The sequence below is a fragment of the Ochotona curzoniae genome, unplaced genomic scaffold (genome assembly GCF_017591425.1).
Source record: "Ochotona curzoniae isolate NIBS_2020 unplaced genomic scaffold, NIBS_Ocur_1.0 contig_1302, whole genome shotgun sequence".
NCBI classification, from domain to species: Eukaryota; Metazoa; Chordata; class Mammalia; order Lagomorpha; family Ochotonidae; genus Ochotona; species Ochotona curzoniae.
The window spans coordinates 5,953,969-5,972,236 of NW_024465035.1; the positions used below are offsets into that span (position 1 = coordinate 5,953,969).

An 18,268-nucleotide genomic window follows, 5' to 3' on the forward strand; every position below is an offset into this window, starting at 1 on the left:
CAAACAACATGAGCTTTCTTTCTGGGAACCTGGGTGGACATCCCCTGCACAGCCAGGGAAGGCCTACATTCTTAGCAAATCATACTTGTCAGACGGCCTCTCTAACCTTACACACACTCTCAAAAGTCAACTCAAATTTGCAAAGGGATCACACAGATTTTCAAAAACTTGCTTCTGTGACAGCTCCACACTTGCAAAGCAGGGCTGCATGCAAGGAATGTCCAAGGAGCCCAGTATGGCCCACTCATCCTGGGGACAGTGGTTGGCAGAAAGTTCCCCTCGCCAGTGCATGTTTGTTTAAAGAGTCATGTGATGTGGTGACATCATGTGTAGATCAGATCTTCACACATCAGGGCGAGTGTACATTCTAATCTTTCCCAGAGGGCTCGGAAGTTCATCTTCTCCCCAGCCACCCGAGTGTAACACAGTGCATGCTTAAGATGAGCTGCTTACGATGCCTCCCCATCCCAGTGGCAGCAGAAAGTGGAGAGCTCAGGCCACGTGGAGCTGCCCCAAGGTCATGAGCAGCAATGTTTGGCTGTCCCAGACAATCATAACATTGGCTGGAGTCGATTCACACACCCATCCTGGTGTCGCCCGGCTCAGAGCCAGCCCACAAAAGACAGAAGATTTTTTTAAAGTGATGGTAAACAATGACCTCACAGCACAACCCTCCTGGGTTTAGTCAGGATGGAGGGGAAAAAAAACCTTAGGGATTATAAAATCCCTGTGGCCATTCCAATCAGGGCCAGGCAGGCTGGGTTTCACGAACTGGGAGATTCTCTCAGGAGGAACTGAAGAATATCAGCTCACCTTTTGCCATCCCCCAGGGCTGTGAGCATTAGTCAATGACCCCAGCTGCTCTCCCCACCAGCCTGGATCTCCAGAACCCAAGACAGTGCCCAGAATAGTACAGGGACTAACAAATGTCGGCTGAATGATCACATTTATAAGTTAGAAACTGGACAGAGAGAAGCATGACAGGGTAACTGAGTATATGTTTTTTAAAACTACCAAGTCAGAACATTTTACTCAATTCTCCCAAGGCTGTTCCTTCTGTGGCTGACGCCTCACTCTTGTTGTCTGAAGTCTTCCCACTGCTTGAGCCCCAAATCTGTCTTGTCATTTGTGCCCTGGTGGTTTTATTTTCCCCTCTCCGACTTCCTGCTCTTGCTCGAGGGATCTTCCAAAGGTAAAGAGACCTTGCCCTACTCTCGAATCGCAGAGTAAGCATCTTCTGAGTTTTCCTTTTTCATAACTGTGATGTCCTGCCCTAGATGCTTAGCGTGGAGTGGGATTTTAATTATTCTAAAAATTCACATCAAGGCTTTCATACTATCCATCTTGTTTTAGACATCTGCACAGTTGTATATGAAATTAGTTCATCCAATCTACATGCTTGTATATTATGTATTATCTAGCTGCTCATACATTATGTGATGTAATGTGCATATGTAGGTTATTTTTCAATTGTTTTTTTTTTCTCCAACAAGCATGCCACTACATGTCTTCCTGTGACCAGGCCATAAGCTTTCTCCCAGAAGAGGCAATGCTGGGTTGCAGATTGCCCACATACTCAATGCCCAAGAATCCTGAGAGAGTCCAGGATCCACTGTCACCACCAGCATGCGAGCGTTCTGTTTCTCAGCTTCTTTGACTTGGCTGGTGTTACTGGGTGTTTGTGATGTTGTGTAGTGTGCATCTAGATTCTCCGCTCTGTTCCACCAAGTTCTCACTGATGCGCCAAGCCACATGATCATCACAGTGTTTTCAACCCCAAGTCTGACAAGAGGAATCTTCCTCCTTGCTCTTCTTTTTCTGAAGATTGTTTTTATTGGAAACTCAGATTTACAGACTGAAGGAGAGACAGATCTCCCTTCTGCTGGTTCACTCCCCAAGTGACCACAACAGCCAGAGCTGAGCTGATCTGAACCCAGGAGCCTGGAGTTTCTTCTGGGTCTCCCACATGGGTGCAGGATCCAAGATTTTGGGCCGTCCTCGACTGCTTTTTCAGACAACTGGGAGCTAGATATGAAGTGGAGCAGCCAGGACATGAACTGGGGCCTAAATGGGATCCTGGCACATGCAAGGCGAGGATTTAGCCACTAGGCTATCACATGTGCACATGTGTGTGTCCACACACACACACACACACACACACACACACACACACAGTAGGAATTGCAGCACAGCTTGTCAGGACCCATGGGGGTTCAATGAAGATTTGATATGTAATCATAGCAAATTTCAGGGTAGAGTTGAGGACTGACATGTTTGTGGTGGTGAGTTATCCATCTAGGACTACATCGCATCTCTGGGTTTGCCTTTATTCTCTCAAAAAACATTTATCATTTTCCCCATATATGTGTGAGATTATTACAAGCTCCCTAAACTTAATCCTGAGGTGCCATTTTTCATTTACTGGACAAGACAAGGATACAGACATTTAATAACATTAACCACTGGTAAGATTACCAGGCACTCGTGTGATTTACTAGTGCAAGTACAAATGAATGTAATTTCTTTGGGGTACCATTCGCAATTGCTATTTGATCCAGAAAATTTCACTTTCATGAATATGAATGAATACATGCACACATGTGAAATTTTATATATATACGGATATTTACAGCAGTGTTAGTATAAAAGCTTAAAATTGCCAACAACTTAAATGCACAACAATAGAAAATTGGCAAAATCAACCACTGATGAATTTATCCATTCAGTGAAACGTTACGCATAAATCACAGACAGCTAAACACTTACATAGGAAATTGTGCAGGATTTTCACCTCTCCATCTGCTTTAGGTTTACCTTGCCCTCCCCCTTTTTTAAAGTCCAATATCTTACAACTTAAGTTGGTCATTAGAAATGTTTCTTCTCCTTTTATTTGTTTTTTATAAAACATTTATTTGTGTGAAAGTAGAGTTAAAGAGACAGGGTGAGACAGACGGGGGAGGGGAGGGTCAGGGAGAGAATCTTCCATCCTTTGATTCGCACTCCAAGTAGTCCTCAGCAGCCAGGACCCAGTCAGGCTAAAGCCAGGAGCCAGGAGCCTGGAGCCAGGAACCAGGAGCCCAGAGCCTGGAGCCTGGATCCGGGAGCCAGGAGCCCAGAGCCTGGAGCCTGGAGCCAGGAGCTGGGAGCCTGGATCCGGGAGCCAGGAGCTGGGAGCCTGGAGCCTGGAGCCAGGAGCTGGGAGCCTGGATCCGGGAGCCAGGAGCCCAGAGCCTGGAGCCTGGAGCCAGGAGCTGGGAGCCTGGAGCCGGGAACCAGGAGCCCAGAACCTGGAGCCTGGAGCCTGGAGCCTGGAGCTTCATCCAGGTCTCCTTTGTGAGTAGCAAGAGCCCCAAACACCTGGTCAAACTTGCACTGCTTTGCTAGGCCCTTAGCAGGGAGCTGCTTTGGAAGTGGAGCAGCCAGGACTCAGAGAGCCTCCATATGGGATCCTGGTGTCACAGCTGCAGCTTTATCTGCTTTGCCACAAGGCCAGCCCCTTTCTTTAAATACAAGCACTGTGACATTCCATAAGTTTTGCTGTGCTGTGGTTTCCTTTCTATTCATTCCGAAGTATTTTCTTTGTTCTCATGTGATCTCTTCTTTGACTCATGTATGAATATATTTCTGAATTCTTTTGTATTTGTGGTTTCTCAAATTTCTTTATGCCATTGATTTATATTTGATTATGTTTTGACCGAGGAATGTATTTGTCATAATTTCAATCCTTTTATCATCATTGGGCTTTTAAATGGCATGCATATGTTCTACCCTGGAGACTATTCCATATACCCTTGAGAAAAATGTGCTTTGCTGATGGATGGAGAACAGTGAGACAAGCCGTGTTCATCCTGCATCCCCCTCAGCTCTCATATACACCTACGGGTGCTGGAGCTTTACTCAACCTACCCACCCAGGCCACGCGTATGCTGACAGGTGCTGCCACCTTGTCCAGCCTGGCCTGCCCCCAGCCTTGGCTCTCATGCCCACCTGTAGGAGCTGCAGCCCAGCAGAGGCCTGCCTGCAGTTCCACTACTAGGCCTAGTCCCAGTCCCTGACCTTGCACTTTCCAGAGGGCACTTCAGCAGCCTCACTTCCAGAAGGACAGCATCTGTGGTCCCCAGCAAGGCACAGGGAGTTTGAGCTAGCTTGGCAGATCACCCGGGGTAGCCTGGGTGTGCACAGACAGTTGGCTGTGTCCCACACACAGCCTTTCTGGACTAGGGCGAATTCCCTTGACTCTCTCCAGGGAAGGAATTCTTCCTCCCAATGAGATCCAGATCTCAGCTCCTGGGCTGTTTCTGTTGTGATCCAGTCGCAGCAGCGACGCTGCTGGGTTGTGCAGAGCCTGAGAACACTGAGGGCATTAGGACCAGGAGCGGGGCTTGGCTCGGCTCAGGCTCGGTCTGGCACGGGGCTCTGGGCTGAGCAGAGTATGTGTGAAAGGAAATCAGGCAGTGCCTTGCCGGCTTTGCATCTGTTGATCAGACCTGACTTGAGGTGTCCAAAGAAGGACAGATGTGAGTCCTGCTCGCCTGGGATGCTACCAGTTCTTCTGGACGTCTCCCAGCAGCCAGAGGGAAAGGAAACTACTGGACCACACACCTGAACAGAACCAAGTCATCACTGGTTTCCCAAAGAGAGCAGCAGGGCGAGAGGGCAGCGTGCTGCTGTATGCGGAATCTTTGTCCGAGGGTCTTCAGGATGCCATCACAGAAACCCACTTAGAAAGAACCGGTTGGCGGCGGGGGGATGGGGCGCAGATGGACTTGGGTCCTGGAGATTTCTGGTGGCAGGTGGAAGCAGGTCCCACACTCGCTGCTGACCAACGCCATGCAGGAGGGGAAAGGGGCAGAGTAAGAGACAGGTAAAGGCCTTCAGGTGGTACAAGCAACTTGGGTCGTGCTGCGAGCTTGAAGCAGAGGGGCAAGCCCGTGAACTTGAACATGACCTGTTGCACTTGGCGAGTCCCAGCATCATGCTCCTGAGGAAGCAGCACAGGACCCGCCGACTACAATTCCTCCTGCTCTTCCTGGTGTTGGGCTGTGTGTTGGTGATGGTGGTGATGCGGCACCCTGCCCCACACACCTCCCATCAAACTGGTACTGCCAAGGCCGGCCAGCATAGCCATGCTGCAGCCAGAGACCACCTGGACTTTGGGGACTCCCAGGAGTGGGTGCTGGAAGCTGAGGCACAGGGGGAGGAGTACAGCCCCCTAGAGAGCCTGCCAGCGTACATCTCCCTGCGGGAGGATGAGCTGCTGGTAGCCGTGGCCTCGCCCAGGGCCAGAAGGGACCGGAGCTGGGGCAGAAGAAGTGGCAGCTACCGGCTCATCAAGCAGTCTCGCAGGAGGCAAGACGAGGATGCCCCAGAGAGAGACTGGGCAGCCGAGGAGGAGGACGGGGAGCTGTCTGAAGCAGAGGCACCAACCCCACTTGGCCTGGACTTCAATGTGCACCTGCAGGTGCAGAGGCCCCTACCTGAGGTGCGACACCCACTGTAAGTAAGGCCCTTTTTTTTTCCTTTGCTTGCCTGGTGTTAGGGCAGCAATGTACCCACCCTATATCTCCTCCCTGCCCCAAGGGCAGTGCTGCTGGCACCTGTTAGCAGTGCAGAGCCAGGGTCCAGGGCTCTGTATTCAACAACTCCCTACCAACCTGGCATGGGGTAAAAGGCACTGGAGCTGGAAATGTGAGGCACTCTTCCTGCTCCTCCCCACTGTGGGTACAAGTCCCCTGTGCCTGCGTTGTAATAGGGTGGAGCAGGTACCCCCGCAGGGCCTCATCCAATTCTAACACTGACTTCTGCATTGCTGTGCTGTGGGGATTGGTGTTGGCAAGAATTCCTCAAGTGTCACCTCTGAAGCCCTCGCTACTCTGTGGGATGGGTGCGTGTCTTGGCCTCATACCTCCTTCACAGAGCACAAGTGGCTTGCCCACAGTCTCAGAGCTGGCAGGTGCTGAAGCAGGGAGTGAATTCAGACATTAAAGTTTGGGTATCCCCAGAGCACTCCCTCTGCTCCCTTGCTTGGTCCACCAGATCTTGGAGCATGTTCCCTGGCCTGGGGTAGCATGCAGCACTGTTTACAGCTTACCCTGGCCGGGTGTGGTGCAGGGACAGCCCCAGGAGGCTGCAGAGCTGTGCCCAGGGAGGTGGTGGTCTCGCCCTACACACCCTCACTCAGGCAAGGGAGGCTGCTAAGCTGCATCCAGGAACTGACACAGCTGCTTTGTCAGGGCTGATCGAGGTTGCAGAGCGCACGCAGGTTTCCTAGAAAGCAAACTCATACTCCACTCCTGAAGGAAGGAGGATCTGTGTGGAACCGCAGCTGGGAGCAGGGCAGCGTCCTCTTCTCTTCCGGCCTTTGCCCTGGCTCCTCTCAGCCTGGCCAGCCAGTCACCCATGTGCCAGAGCGTGCACAGGCAGGCTCAGCACCCCAAGCTGTGCACCCCAGCACCCTTGCTTGTCTCATCCTAATCCCAGCTCTGAGACTCTGACTGCAGGAACTCCCACCCCATTCATTGGCACCCTGGAATCTGTCAAGTAAATGGTCCAGGATGTGTTTGGCTGTCCCTTGCCATGCTATGAACCCCAGAGAAGGTTGGCATTGAATCTGGGTTGTCCACCTGAGTGACCAGGACAGCACAGAAATGATCACTGAATGAAGGAACAGACATGCACTTGTCAAACTCTTCTCACCCACTTCTTTAGTGGCTTAGAACCAAAGTGAGTACCCTCGTTTTACCAACAAGAAACATTAGCTCCAACAAGAAGGTGTCTGACTAACATAGGGCTGTGTGTGACTGCGTAGCGCAAGTGTGCAGTACACAAGCACACCCATGAGTGCTTGGTGTGTGTGCTTGGGCAGGGGTGTGTAGTATACACAGTGTGCTTTGCGAACACTGTTGCTTACTGACACTGTATGCGTGCTGTTGATGGTTTTCTGTGCGCTGTGTGCCTGCTGAAAATACATTTGTTTATGAGACGTGCTGTGTGTAGGTATTTAGGGCGTGGTGTTGGTGCACATGCAGGAAGCAGGTGACACAGGCGTATGTCACGTCTGTGGTGCACTGGAGTAACCAGCACATGCACGGTGCATATGTATGCTGCAATGTGACATTTGCAGCTTGCACATGGATTATATGTGACTTTGTGCACATGCATGCTCTGCTGGTGCGTAGATTGCACGTGTCCTGTTTTGTTATGAGTGAGATGTGTGTACTGGTTCAAGTGTGTTATGCATGTACTATGACGTACATGGGTGTGGTGTGTGTGTAATAGAAGTGTGGATTGGTTTTGCTGTATGGGGTATGTTGGTGTGCTGTCTAGACACAAGTACTGTGTGCTCATCACACCACGTTTGTGTGTCCTTGTATGCTTGCATGTTTGTTGTATGTGTCATGTGTGGTGTGATGTGTGTGTGCTGCTATGTGGAGCAAGCTGAGGTGCATGTTGTACCATGTGTGTTTGATGTGAACCTGTATGTGTGTGCACTCATGGTCCTTCAGCAGATACTTCTTCCAGCCAGATAATCAGCTTGTCTTGCAGTGCACGGCCTGACTGAAAGTTCCTTCACCAGAAGCAGAGGGCAGGCCCCCAGCTCCAGGTTCCCATAACCTCCTGCTGGCTCTGTGCGGCGGTGTGCAGCGCCCCCTGCTGTCCATTCCAGCACGTGCAGCCAGGGCAACGCTCCCAGGCTCCCTCTCCTGCCTACAGGTAGTTGCTGGCCATCAAATCGAGGCAGCCACCCCCCACTCCCTTCCCTTCCTCTCCCACCCCTTTCCAAACGCACAGAAATACAACACAGAAGAGAAAGAACATATATGAGACATCTTCTGTGTGCAAGCCCTGCACGGCACTGCTGTTTTCCTACCAGGTCTAGAACACGCAGGAGCCCCACCACTTACCAACTTCTGCCCAGAGCTCTATGCAACCCAGCTCGCCTCTGCAGGAGGGGGCAGGGCTCATCTTGGGACCAGCAGTTGATGGGTGTGGTAGCACTGTGAGCAGCCTTATACACTACTTGTAAATAGGACCAGAGCCTTCCTTTGTCCCCTGAGCAAACATTTATTTTACAACTATTAGAAGTAAGAAGGTGAGCGAGCTTCATATTCAACTTAAGGAGCTTGGGGGACACTGAGGAATGCTGTCCAGGAGCTAGTCTTCTAGGGCTGTGGGCTCAAAGCCAAGCTAGAAACTGCTGAATGGGGAGCTTGCGCTGAGTGGGGAGGAGGGATCGGGAGCCAGTAACCCCCAAACATCTTTAGGACACCGGCAGAAATCTCTCTACTCCAGCCAGGCAAGCAGAGGGTGGGTGGAGGGTGAGCACTCCAGCCAGCCAGGCCATCTGGCACAAGGTGATGACTCATTCTCTTTGGATCAGCATCCAAACACGTATTCCAAGTTCATGGGGGATTCTGGCCTTGCTTATAAAGAGAGAGCACATGTCTACATATAAATACAAGAGCCTGGCTCCTTCTGACCTTGGCATCTGGAGCTGTAAGGCCGGTGTGTGGAGTGGCTCCTGGGCCAGGACTAGCCCTCACAGTCCAGGCCACACCCTTGCCCTGGAGAAGGGCATTAAGCACCCTGAGCTGGCTGATTAGGGGCTGTAAATGGCACAGTCAGGATAAGGGCTGGGTGGGTATGACTCCAAAGCCCCAAGTCCTTTTTTTTTTCTCAGAAGACGGAAGGCAAGGTCAGGGGTATGGACTCCCAGACATTTGTACCACAGACATGTGCAAGCTGGGACAGTGAAATTCTCTCCTGGTAACAAAGAAGGCAGGTCCAACACTGAATGATCAAGATACACCCAGCCAGTTGAGCTCAGAGTCCCAGTTTCCTCATGTGCACAGCGGGGCTAAGATCACCCAGACCACAGACCCAATGAGTGTGCGACAAGGTGAACACAGGGCCTAGCACCTCTGACATGTTGTCGGCACTCACAGACACGCAGACCTGTCCCTTCTACTGTTATGACAATAAAGCCCTGATAGCACCCCATGTGTGCACAACCTGGGCTGCACTAGGATGCAGGGTACACCTCTCCACAATGTCCCTGTCCTTGCATGGACAGTGATTCATGTTCACAGGACTTACAACAAAGTGCTCACAACCCTTAAGCATCACAACACTGTCATGAGGTTGGCAGACAATGTCAGTTTTCCTCATTCTACAGACTGGGACAGCTGTCCTGGGAGGCGGCTGGATGAAGTAGGCAGGTCACTCCTGGGAACTGAGGTATGGGGCGTGCTAGGTGAATTGCCACAGGCAGGATGGGGTCTCTTGAAATGGAAATTGTAAGAAACCCCAGGGAGAGAGCTGTGGAGCTAGGAGGAGAGCCCTGCTGGAGAGGCAGGGAGAGGTGGAGTGCGTCTGGTGGCCCTTCCCTTCTCCTAGATCTCTTCCTTGCAGGTGTCTGCAGCAGCACCCAGGGGACAGCCTGCCCTCGGCCAGCATCATCCTCTGCTTCCACGACGAGGACTGGGCCACCCTCCTGAGGACTGTGCACAGCATCCTGGGCACGGCGCCCCGGGCCCTCCTGAAGGAGATCATTCTGGTGGATGACCTTAGCCAGCAAGGTAGCTGTGGGCTCGGGCCAGGCTCCACACAGGTGTTGGTGGTGCAAAGGGATGGAGTTTAGGCCAAGTCTTCCACCCATGAGGTGGCGCTCCGGGTCCCGGGGAGACCCATAAGTCAGTGGGGAAGCAAGGCAGAGAAGGGGAAGCCACAAGTGAGAGCCCTCGTGAGGGCTCAGGGGCTCCTAGAACTATGGACAAGACCTTTACATTCATCAGCAGTAAACCAACAGGAAACTCACTTCAAGAAGATTCTACAATTCAACTCAAGGACTGAGGCATGCATTTCCAGCTCAGCCTCACAGCCTCAGAGTTGGAGATCAGAGTGTGTGGAAGCAAGCTGAACACTTAGCACGGTTCTGGGGGAGAGATAGCATGCATGGCTAGGGGGCTCTGTTAGCTCTGTCCAGGGTCCTGATGTCGGGAATCTGCACAGCCTGGTCACACAAGTGGGTGGAACCAGCCAGCCAAAGGCTCTGTGAGTGAGCATGTGGCTAGGCAATTGGCAGGACTCAGGACAGGTGCAGGACCGGCTGGGCCGGCTGGTATAAGTGCTCACATATCCCCAAGCCTGCATTGAGACGGGGTCCTCCTGAGAACACACCTGTGGTCACTCCCCACTCTCGGATCACTGGGTTCTGCTGGGCAGCGAGGGAGTTGTCTCCAGGGAAGTGCCAGCCTGCAGCGCACTCAGAGCCGCCCGCAGGCCATCACAGCCAGGGCGCGCAGTGGCTCCATTTACCCCTCTCTGTGTGCCTGCCTAGACCCAGAGCACAGACAAACTAAAGAAACACTGGTCACCATAGCAACAATCCCACTGTGATAAGATCCTTGAATCTCAGGATCTTTTTGTGCTTACAAGGGTCCACAAGACAAACAAACAAACAGATGACCGGGCAGAGCGATGGCCACTCCCAGCCTACCTGTTGCGCCTCTGTGACATTTCCCGCTCTGTCCACTGACCACAGCCCTGCTGATTCCAGGACAGCTCAAGTCTGCCCTCAGTGAAAACGTGGCCAGGCTGGAGGGCGTGAAACTGCTCAGGAGCAACAAGAGGCTGGGCCCTGCTGGGGCCCGAATGCTGGGGGCTGCTAGGGCCACGGGAGATGTGTTGGTCTTCATGGACGCCCACTGCGAGTGCCACCCCGGCTGGCTGGAGCCCCTCCTCAGCAGAATAGCCGCTGACAGGTAATCCCCCCACCTCACTTTGCTTGGGGGCTGCAGCGTCGGGAGGGGATTATGGGAATAATGCCCAGCCCCCACCCTCCCAGGGCTTTTGTGCATTGCTGGAGGAATGATCACCACTGGAGAGAGAGTTGCTCCTGTGCAGCTTCCAGGAGTTGGAGTTGGAAGGGAACCTGAAGATCTTCCAGTCCACATGTCTTATTTTACAAAGGAACAAGCCAGAACATACTTTCTGTTAAGTTATAAATACTTAAAATCCTATTAAGTTGCAGAGGAAGGGTCATGTCATATCATAGTTATCCTTGCCTTTGATGACAGTTTGACAACTTAATTTTTTAAAAATTTGATTACTTACATATCAGGAGAGAGAGAAAGAGAGGGAGAGAGAGGCCTCATCCACTGGTTCATTCCCCAAACGCCCGCTGTGACTGGAGCTGGATGGAGGCTGGAGCCAAGGGTCAGGGAGTCAGCCCAGGTCTCGCACATGAGCGGCTAGCACCCAGTTACTCAGCCATCATCTGCCACCTCACAGAGTCTGCATTAGGAGGAGGAAGGAGGTTAGAGTTGGATGCCACAATTGAGACTTGAATGCAGTACTCCCGTACGGGACAACAGTGTCTTAACTAGGGTAAGTTCTCACTCCCAGTTTTAGTTAAGACTATATCATCACCTGGACAGGGAACTGGAAATCTCTGAACTACTTAGGTCATAGATTACACATCTGTCAAATGCAAGCATTTGATTCTGTAATCAAAGTCTCACCAAGAGCTAGCAAACCTTGCTCTTCCAGTTTGTAGAGGGGTTCTTCAAAAATCTCACTGAAAAAAAGAAATTAAAGGAAATGTTTGTTTTGTTATACAAGAACATGGAAATCCACACATAGTGTTTTCCTAATATCCATTTTCCATGAACTTTGTAAAATGCCCTTCCACCTGGAGTCTCTGATTTTCCCATCAAAGCTGACCCACAGAAGCGAGGCTGGAGAAGGTCCATCCTCCCAGACACCTACACACGTTTGCCCTGCTTCTCTTCCCTTGCCAGCCACTTTCCCACTTACTTGTCCAACTCAAACAGTTCCCACTCACGCCTGACTAACCATTACTCTCAACCTCAATATCTCACTCAGGAAAACTAAAACCTGAATACTACCCCACTGGGATTATTTTAGGGGTACCCCTCTGGGGCTGAAGGAGACCCATCACACAGAAGGACCTCCACAGAGGGTGGGGTTTGGATCAAGTAGGGTTGATTTTAGAACCAAACTGTGTGATCTCAATTTTCCCTCCCCAACCCATGGCCAATGCTAACTGTCTCAGCTGCGGCTGAATATAATCATCTATGAGTCAAGTATTCCTGGACCATATTGGCATCCTGTTTGATGGAAGAGGTTTCAGGAAGCACGAAGCATAGTGTTAATAGTCTCATGATTAGATTCTAATAAAATAAAGAACTCTAGTGAAGCCAAGACAAGTTCCTTTTGCCCAGTCCCATAACGTAGACTACTGTCTCCTCTAGGAGCCGTGTGGTGTCTCCTGTTATAGATTCAGTTGACTGGAAGACTCTCCAGTATCAGCCCTCCAAGGAGCTGCAGCGTGGGGTGTTGGACTGGAAGCTGGATTTCCACTGGGAACCTTTGCCAGAGCACGAGAAGAAAACCCTCCAGTCCCCCATCAGCCCTATCAGGTGAGTCCCAGGATGCAGCCCATTTAAACCACTGTCTCCTTCCTAAGCACCACTCCAGGGGCCCTCAAGCCTGAGGGTAGGGAAAGCTCCAGGTGATGCCTGGACTCTGTGGGCAGAGTGTAAAGTTCTGGGCAGCCATCATGCTTCCCTCTTAGAGTACCCCACTGCTTTGCTCCAGGTTCACGATGGAAAGCCTCGTGGTCCATCATCCCAGAGCCCACTGAAGCCCCTTGCAGCTCCAAATGAAGGCCCCACCCCAGCCTGACCAGCTAAGCTGCCATCCCTTGCCTTCCTCCCCTCTCTGTCCAGGAGCCCTGTGGTACCCAGAGAGGTGGTAGCCGTGGACAGACACTACTTCCAAAACACAGGCGTATATGAGACTGTCATGTCACCTTGGGATGGTGAAAACCTCGAACTGTCTTTCAAGGTATGTCCCAGACCCAGGGAAGTCACAGGGGAGGTCATGGGTGAGGTTGTGGGAGTTAGGAAGTCCTTGCCATGGTCCACCTGCCTCTCTCCTTCCCTTTCTCACCCCCTGTGAACCCTACCTTGAACCATAACCAGCCTCTCTCATGAATTGACCTGCCAAAACCTGCTAGCAGGAGAGGCCTCCTAACAGTCATCCACCTCTTGGTGCACAGATTTCAGACATTCTTATCCAGTCCCCATTTGTAGCACCCTTCGTGTCTCGGTCATTTTTTTTTTTTCATAGTGCCCACAGGCCAAAACAAGTTCTCAATATCTCTGTGTAGAGAGTAGCTTGGTCCGGGCAACTTAGTGAGCACTCACCTAATAACTGATAATCTGTTGGGCATCAGAACGGACTGCCATAGGCTGCCAGGGACACCTCTATCACTAAGGGAGCCTCGAGGAGAGCAGAGTGGCAGATCGGAGCAGGTGTTGTAAGCATAGCACATCTGGTCACCCCTTTGATTCCAAACTGAAGCACTGCCGCAGGTTTCCTACTGGCCCCTTCACTGTCCGGAAGGGCCAGAACTGGACACCCAGAGCACTTTGATCTTCTTGACTGTTCCGTGGGTGTGGTCAGCCCCTCACGGCAGGATCTCTTTCTTGGCACTGCTGTGGTAGAGGTGGACTGCAGGGCAGTTTCTCTCCCTATCTCATGGCAGGCCTGGCTCTGTGGTGGCTCGGTTGAGATCCTTCCCTGCTCCCGCGTGGGCCATGTCTACCAAGACTGGGAGGCCCACTCCCTGGTCGACCAGGAGGCCATGCTGCGAAGCAAGATCTGCCTTGCTGAGACTTGGCTGGGGTCGTTCAAAGAGACCTTCTACAGGCACAGTCCGGAGGCCTCCTCCCTGAGCCAGGTAAGGAGGCAGTCGGGAGGCGCGGGGGCGGTGTGGATACTGGGCCCAGCAAAGCTCAGTTTCTGGCTTGAGCTTCCTGTAAGCTGAAAACTGTTGAGTGGCACCTCAACCGGGTGGGACTGTTAGTGCTTCTCTTAGCCTCTCCTCCACCCCAGATCTCACAGTTGGCCTTGGCTAGGAGCCTCATGATGGCAACGGGGTGACATCCCTGGGGTGCAATTCCTTACCATGCCACTGAAGATCAAGGTCTCCTGGGAGCCCTGAGCAAAGTGCTCCAGGCCAGAAAATGATCCCAGCCATGAAACACAAATGCTACAGAAAAATAAACATTTGACCTATTACAAGTAGTGCATCATCCCTGGGCCAGCTGCCTTTGGCTCAGGTCTTGTGGAGTAACATGGAGATGCTGGGTTACTTGGACCCCCAGTCCCCAGTTTCCCTGGCGACACCATCTTGGCCACCCCCATGATACTCACGGCAAGTCTGCACCACTCCCAACTAGGGGCAACAGCTCGGTTTCTCCTGGTCCATATTAAAGTCATCCTAGCACAGATGTGGTATCTGCATATTCAGGATCCAGGGGTTTGTGGGAAAGTAGTGAGATCATCTGACAGTCTTATTTTTTTAATTCTTTATTTTTCATGATACAGTTCCATAGGCTCAGGGATTTCTCCTTCCACCCTCCCCATTTGCCACTCCCCCCACCATTCTCTAGTCTCTTCCAAGCCCTCCTTTCTCCTGTCTGCAGCCCTGGGAATTTCAGTCTTGGCAACTCAGTCCTGATCCCCCTTAGCCTCCTCCTCAAGGACTTCAGGCTAAAACAAACCTGCTCTTAGTGCCCGAGGCCTTCTCGCCCGCCCCCTGCCCCAGGCTGAGAAACTCCTCTGCCCAGAGCGCTTACAGCTGCAAAGGAGACTGGGCTGTCGGACATTCCACTGGTTCCTGGCCAATGTCTATCCGGAGCTGTATCCGTCGGGACCCAGGCCCAGGTTCTCTGGAAAGGTAAGGCATGGTCCAGGAAGAGGGGGACGAAGGAAGGGGCGCAAAACCTTCCCAAAGCAAGAATTACATGTGCAATGCACTTCCCTGACCCCGGCCAGCAGCCTCAGGCTCAGCAGGACCTCAAAGGCTTTAATGGCTTTTGGGCACCTCAGTGCCAGTTTGAGGAAGGAGGTTGGGTTTTCTAATAGTCCATCCCAGGACCACTCACCTGGGCAGGTGGGGCCTGTGTCCTTCAAGAGGCCTGAGTGATTCACCTTGAGCCCCATTCCAGAAAAGAATGGGGGAGGAGAAGAGGAGGAGTCCCAAGGTGTTGCTGCAGTGGACATGGGGTTCACAGCCATGTCCATGCCTATTTTCAGCTCCACAACACTGGCCTCGGCTTCTGTGCAGACTGCCTGGCAGAGGGTGACATTATGGGCTGTCCCATGGTGCTGGCGCCTTGCAGTGACAGCCGGCAGCAGGTGGGTGGTCAGACTTTTCAATGTGGATAAGAGCCCAGAAAGACTTCCAGGTGGCTTACATCATTCTGTCAGCAGAGAGGGGTTTTAAGGGGGTCTGTCTAGATTCCTTGACATCCTGCTCCCTCCAATAACTGAGCCAAGTTAGGTTTCAAGTCGCTAGCCCCAGTGTTGCCAATGACACTTCCGGGATGCAGATGGGACTCAAGCATCTCAGGAAAGAGGAAGATGGTAATTGAGTCAGGAGAAGGGTGAGGATGCTGCAGGATTGTTCCAGCAGCATGGGGGGCCCTTGAGCACCAGAAAGATCTCTGTAGAGCTTAGGGTATTTCTCCTCCTCAAAATATTCTTCTATGAGACTCACTGTCCAGGGTGGCAGAAAGCTTCCATCAGTGCTGCCACCTGCGTAGCTAACCTGCAGTGTTAGTCTGTTACCCAGCAGCTTCCCATTCAGGCTATGATAGGGGCCTTTGTGTTAAGCCAACAGATCCCAAAGGCCTCGAACAAAAACAAAGTATTAGATGCATTGAGTGAGGCCCAGAGTCTGGGCCAGAGGATGGGCCCTCTTGGAGGGTCTGGAGTCCCTCTACCCCTCAGAGAGGGCTAACCAAGGCCATGGTTGGAACTGAGGCCAGCTTTGCCACCCAGGGATCAGGCCTGGGCCTGAGGATGCCTAGGGAAGGAGGCCCTGTGCCAGCCTCCCGGAGCACACCAGGAGGCAAACCCACACACATCTGGAATAGATGTATGCAGAGATGAGGAGGGAATCCTAGGGCAGGGAGGAAATCATCCAAACTTTCCCTGTTAAGAGAGAAAAGCGCAGGGAGGCCAGCACCCAGTGATGTTAGGAGCTAGACAGTTGAAAGCTCTTCCTTAAGGCTCCTTAAGGAACAGGATCTGCTGGGTGGAAATCAAGGTGCTGCCTTTTCCTGCTTGCTTTAACTGAGTGAATAAGAAGGAAAGGAAAATCAAAGGTTAACTGAAAATAAAGCCGCAGGGTGTGGTCCTGCCCTTCTATCAGGTGTGTGTCTATGATTCTGTCAAGTTCAGCGGCCCGGGGTTTGGACTGTGGGCTGAAAACAGGATCCAGCTCATCCCGGGGCCTGGTCCTGTCCCCGCCAGGAAGCAATCACTCTGGTGCTTCAGAATGGTCCCACGCCCACCCGCCTTTCCTACAGCTCTCCCCAAATACACAGCAGAGCGCACAACTAGGAGGCGGGGACTGCAGAGGCCAGGGCCAGCCCAGCTGCAGGTCTGTGACCTTGCAGACTCCACAGAATCCAGAAGTTCAGCCTCCGGAGTTCTCCTGGCCTTGGGGTGGTGGGGCGGGGAGGGAGGCCTTTCTTGCTGCACTAACAGTCATTCTCTCCATCCAGCACTGGGAGCACACGGGCAGAAAGGAGATCCACCTGCACAGTCCGCGGCACCTGTGCCTGGATGTCAGGCGAGAGCAGGTGATCCTGCAGAACTGCACCGGGGAAGGCCCTGCCGTCCATCAGCAGCACTGGGACCTGCAGGAGGTGAGCGGGGTGGTTAGGGATGAACTCCTGGCCGCACAGTATCCTGGGCTCTCCCCAGGGGCCCAGGCCTCAGCACACCAGCCTGGCCCTCAGAGGCTAAACTTCATGGCTGGGTACAAAACCCTTGGAGAGAGAATGAAGTTGGGCCAACAGCAGCCCACAACACCCTGACTTGTCATATTTATGTATAGCTCTGGCCTTGATTGTGGTAGAAGGCAGAGTGGGCCCTCTTTTCAACGTTTATTTGCTCAAATGGAACACAGCCCAGGAGTAATCACATCACAGCTGATGGTGTGATTTGAAGAGCATTGCAAAATCTTCCCCCATGCCTCTCCTACCAAACACACACACACACACACACACACACACACACACACACACACACACACAAAACAAAAACAAAAACATAGAGCTCCCCGTTACCGTGTGGGTCTTTCCCCAAACCGTTAGCATGGAGCTGGATGAAATAAGGAGCATCCACGACTCAAACCAGTGCCTACAAGGGATGCCAGCAACACAGCCAGATTCACATACTATGCCTTGATATCAACTCTGATTAAATCTTTCAAAAACACAGATTTACAAATGGTAACAAGCATGTCACAAATATAATAGTAAGTCTCAACATACTATATTTCTTGGAATTATACTGTCTGAAATATTCTAAGCAATGGCATAATTATACAACTATTGGTAAAGAAAATTGTGTTAATTATGCCCTCTAAATTTTAGAACTACCTAAATTGTATTTGATATTAACCAAAATACTACGATTTCTTCCCAGGTACCACCTCAATAATTCTGTTAGCTATTAGCACAGATCTCAGATAACATTCCTCGCTAACTAATGGTGAGGGACTGGTTTAATTTCCTTTTTCCTTTATTCTTTTCAGAATGGGATGATTGTCCACGTTCTTTCTGGGAAATGCCTGGAAGCTGTGATGCAAGGAAACCGCAGAGACCTGCGCTTGCGCCTCTGTGATGGCAAAGCCAGCCAGCTGTGGCGGTTTGACCAAGCCAATGCTGTAGCTGAACGGTGAATGCCAATGGCTGTCAGGGGTCAATCCCCAGGGAACTAAAAGGGCATGCATGTTTCAGAAAGTAGATCCTTTTCTGCTTGTGCTCCTGGGGATAGACGAAAATCCCAGCAAAGGATGTAGGGAATCTCTCCTTTTCACAACTGATTTGATTGCTTGGTGTTTTCAAAGAAGCTTGAAAATGAATTCATCATCTTCATCACTGGGAGATGGTCATCACCGGGAGATGGTCATCACTCACATGGAAGATTCTTTTCCCACTGAGTGCCCAACAACTGCTTGGATTTCTGAGTAGCCAACAATCCTGCACACTCTTTGGCAGCACCTGCGGGATATATCAATCCAATGGGTCTTCTTAGTCTTCGCGAGTCTTATCTTGGATTGTTTGTGGCCAACCATGAAAACTAAAGAGGGCCTGCCGTGGTAGCCTAGAGGCTAAAGTCCTCGCCTTGTACACATTGGGATCCCATATGGACACCAGTT

General features: G+C 51.6%; 1 protein-coding gene across 1 annotated transcript; it reads left to right on the top strand.

Annotated features, from left to right (window-relative positions):
* The first annotated feature begins 4,859 nt into the window (after window positions 1-4,859).
* Window positions 4,860-17,788, top strand: GALNT15 (polypeptide N-acetylgalactosaminyltransferase 15). The gene is made up of 10 exons (XM_040963292.1): window positions 4,860-5,496; window positions 9,412-9,578; window positions 10,559-10,763; window positions 12,276-12,443; window positions 12,753-12,870; window positions 13,574-13,768; window positions 14,639-14,770; window positions 15,130-15,231; window positions 16,605-16,748; window positions 17,642-17,788. The coding sequence occupies exons 1-10, from the start codon at window positions 4,976-4,978 to the stop codon at window positions 17,786-17,788; spliced, it is 1,899 nt and encodes a 632-aa protein (XP_040819226.1). The 5' UTR covers window positions 4,860-4,975.
* The last annotated feature ends 480 nt before the right edge of the window (window positions 17,789-18,268 follow it).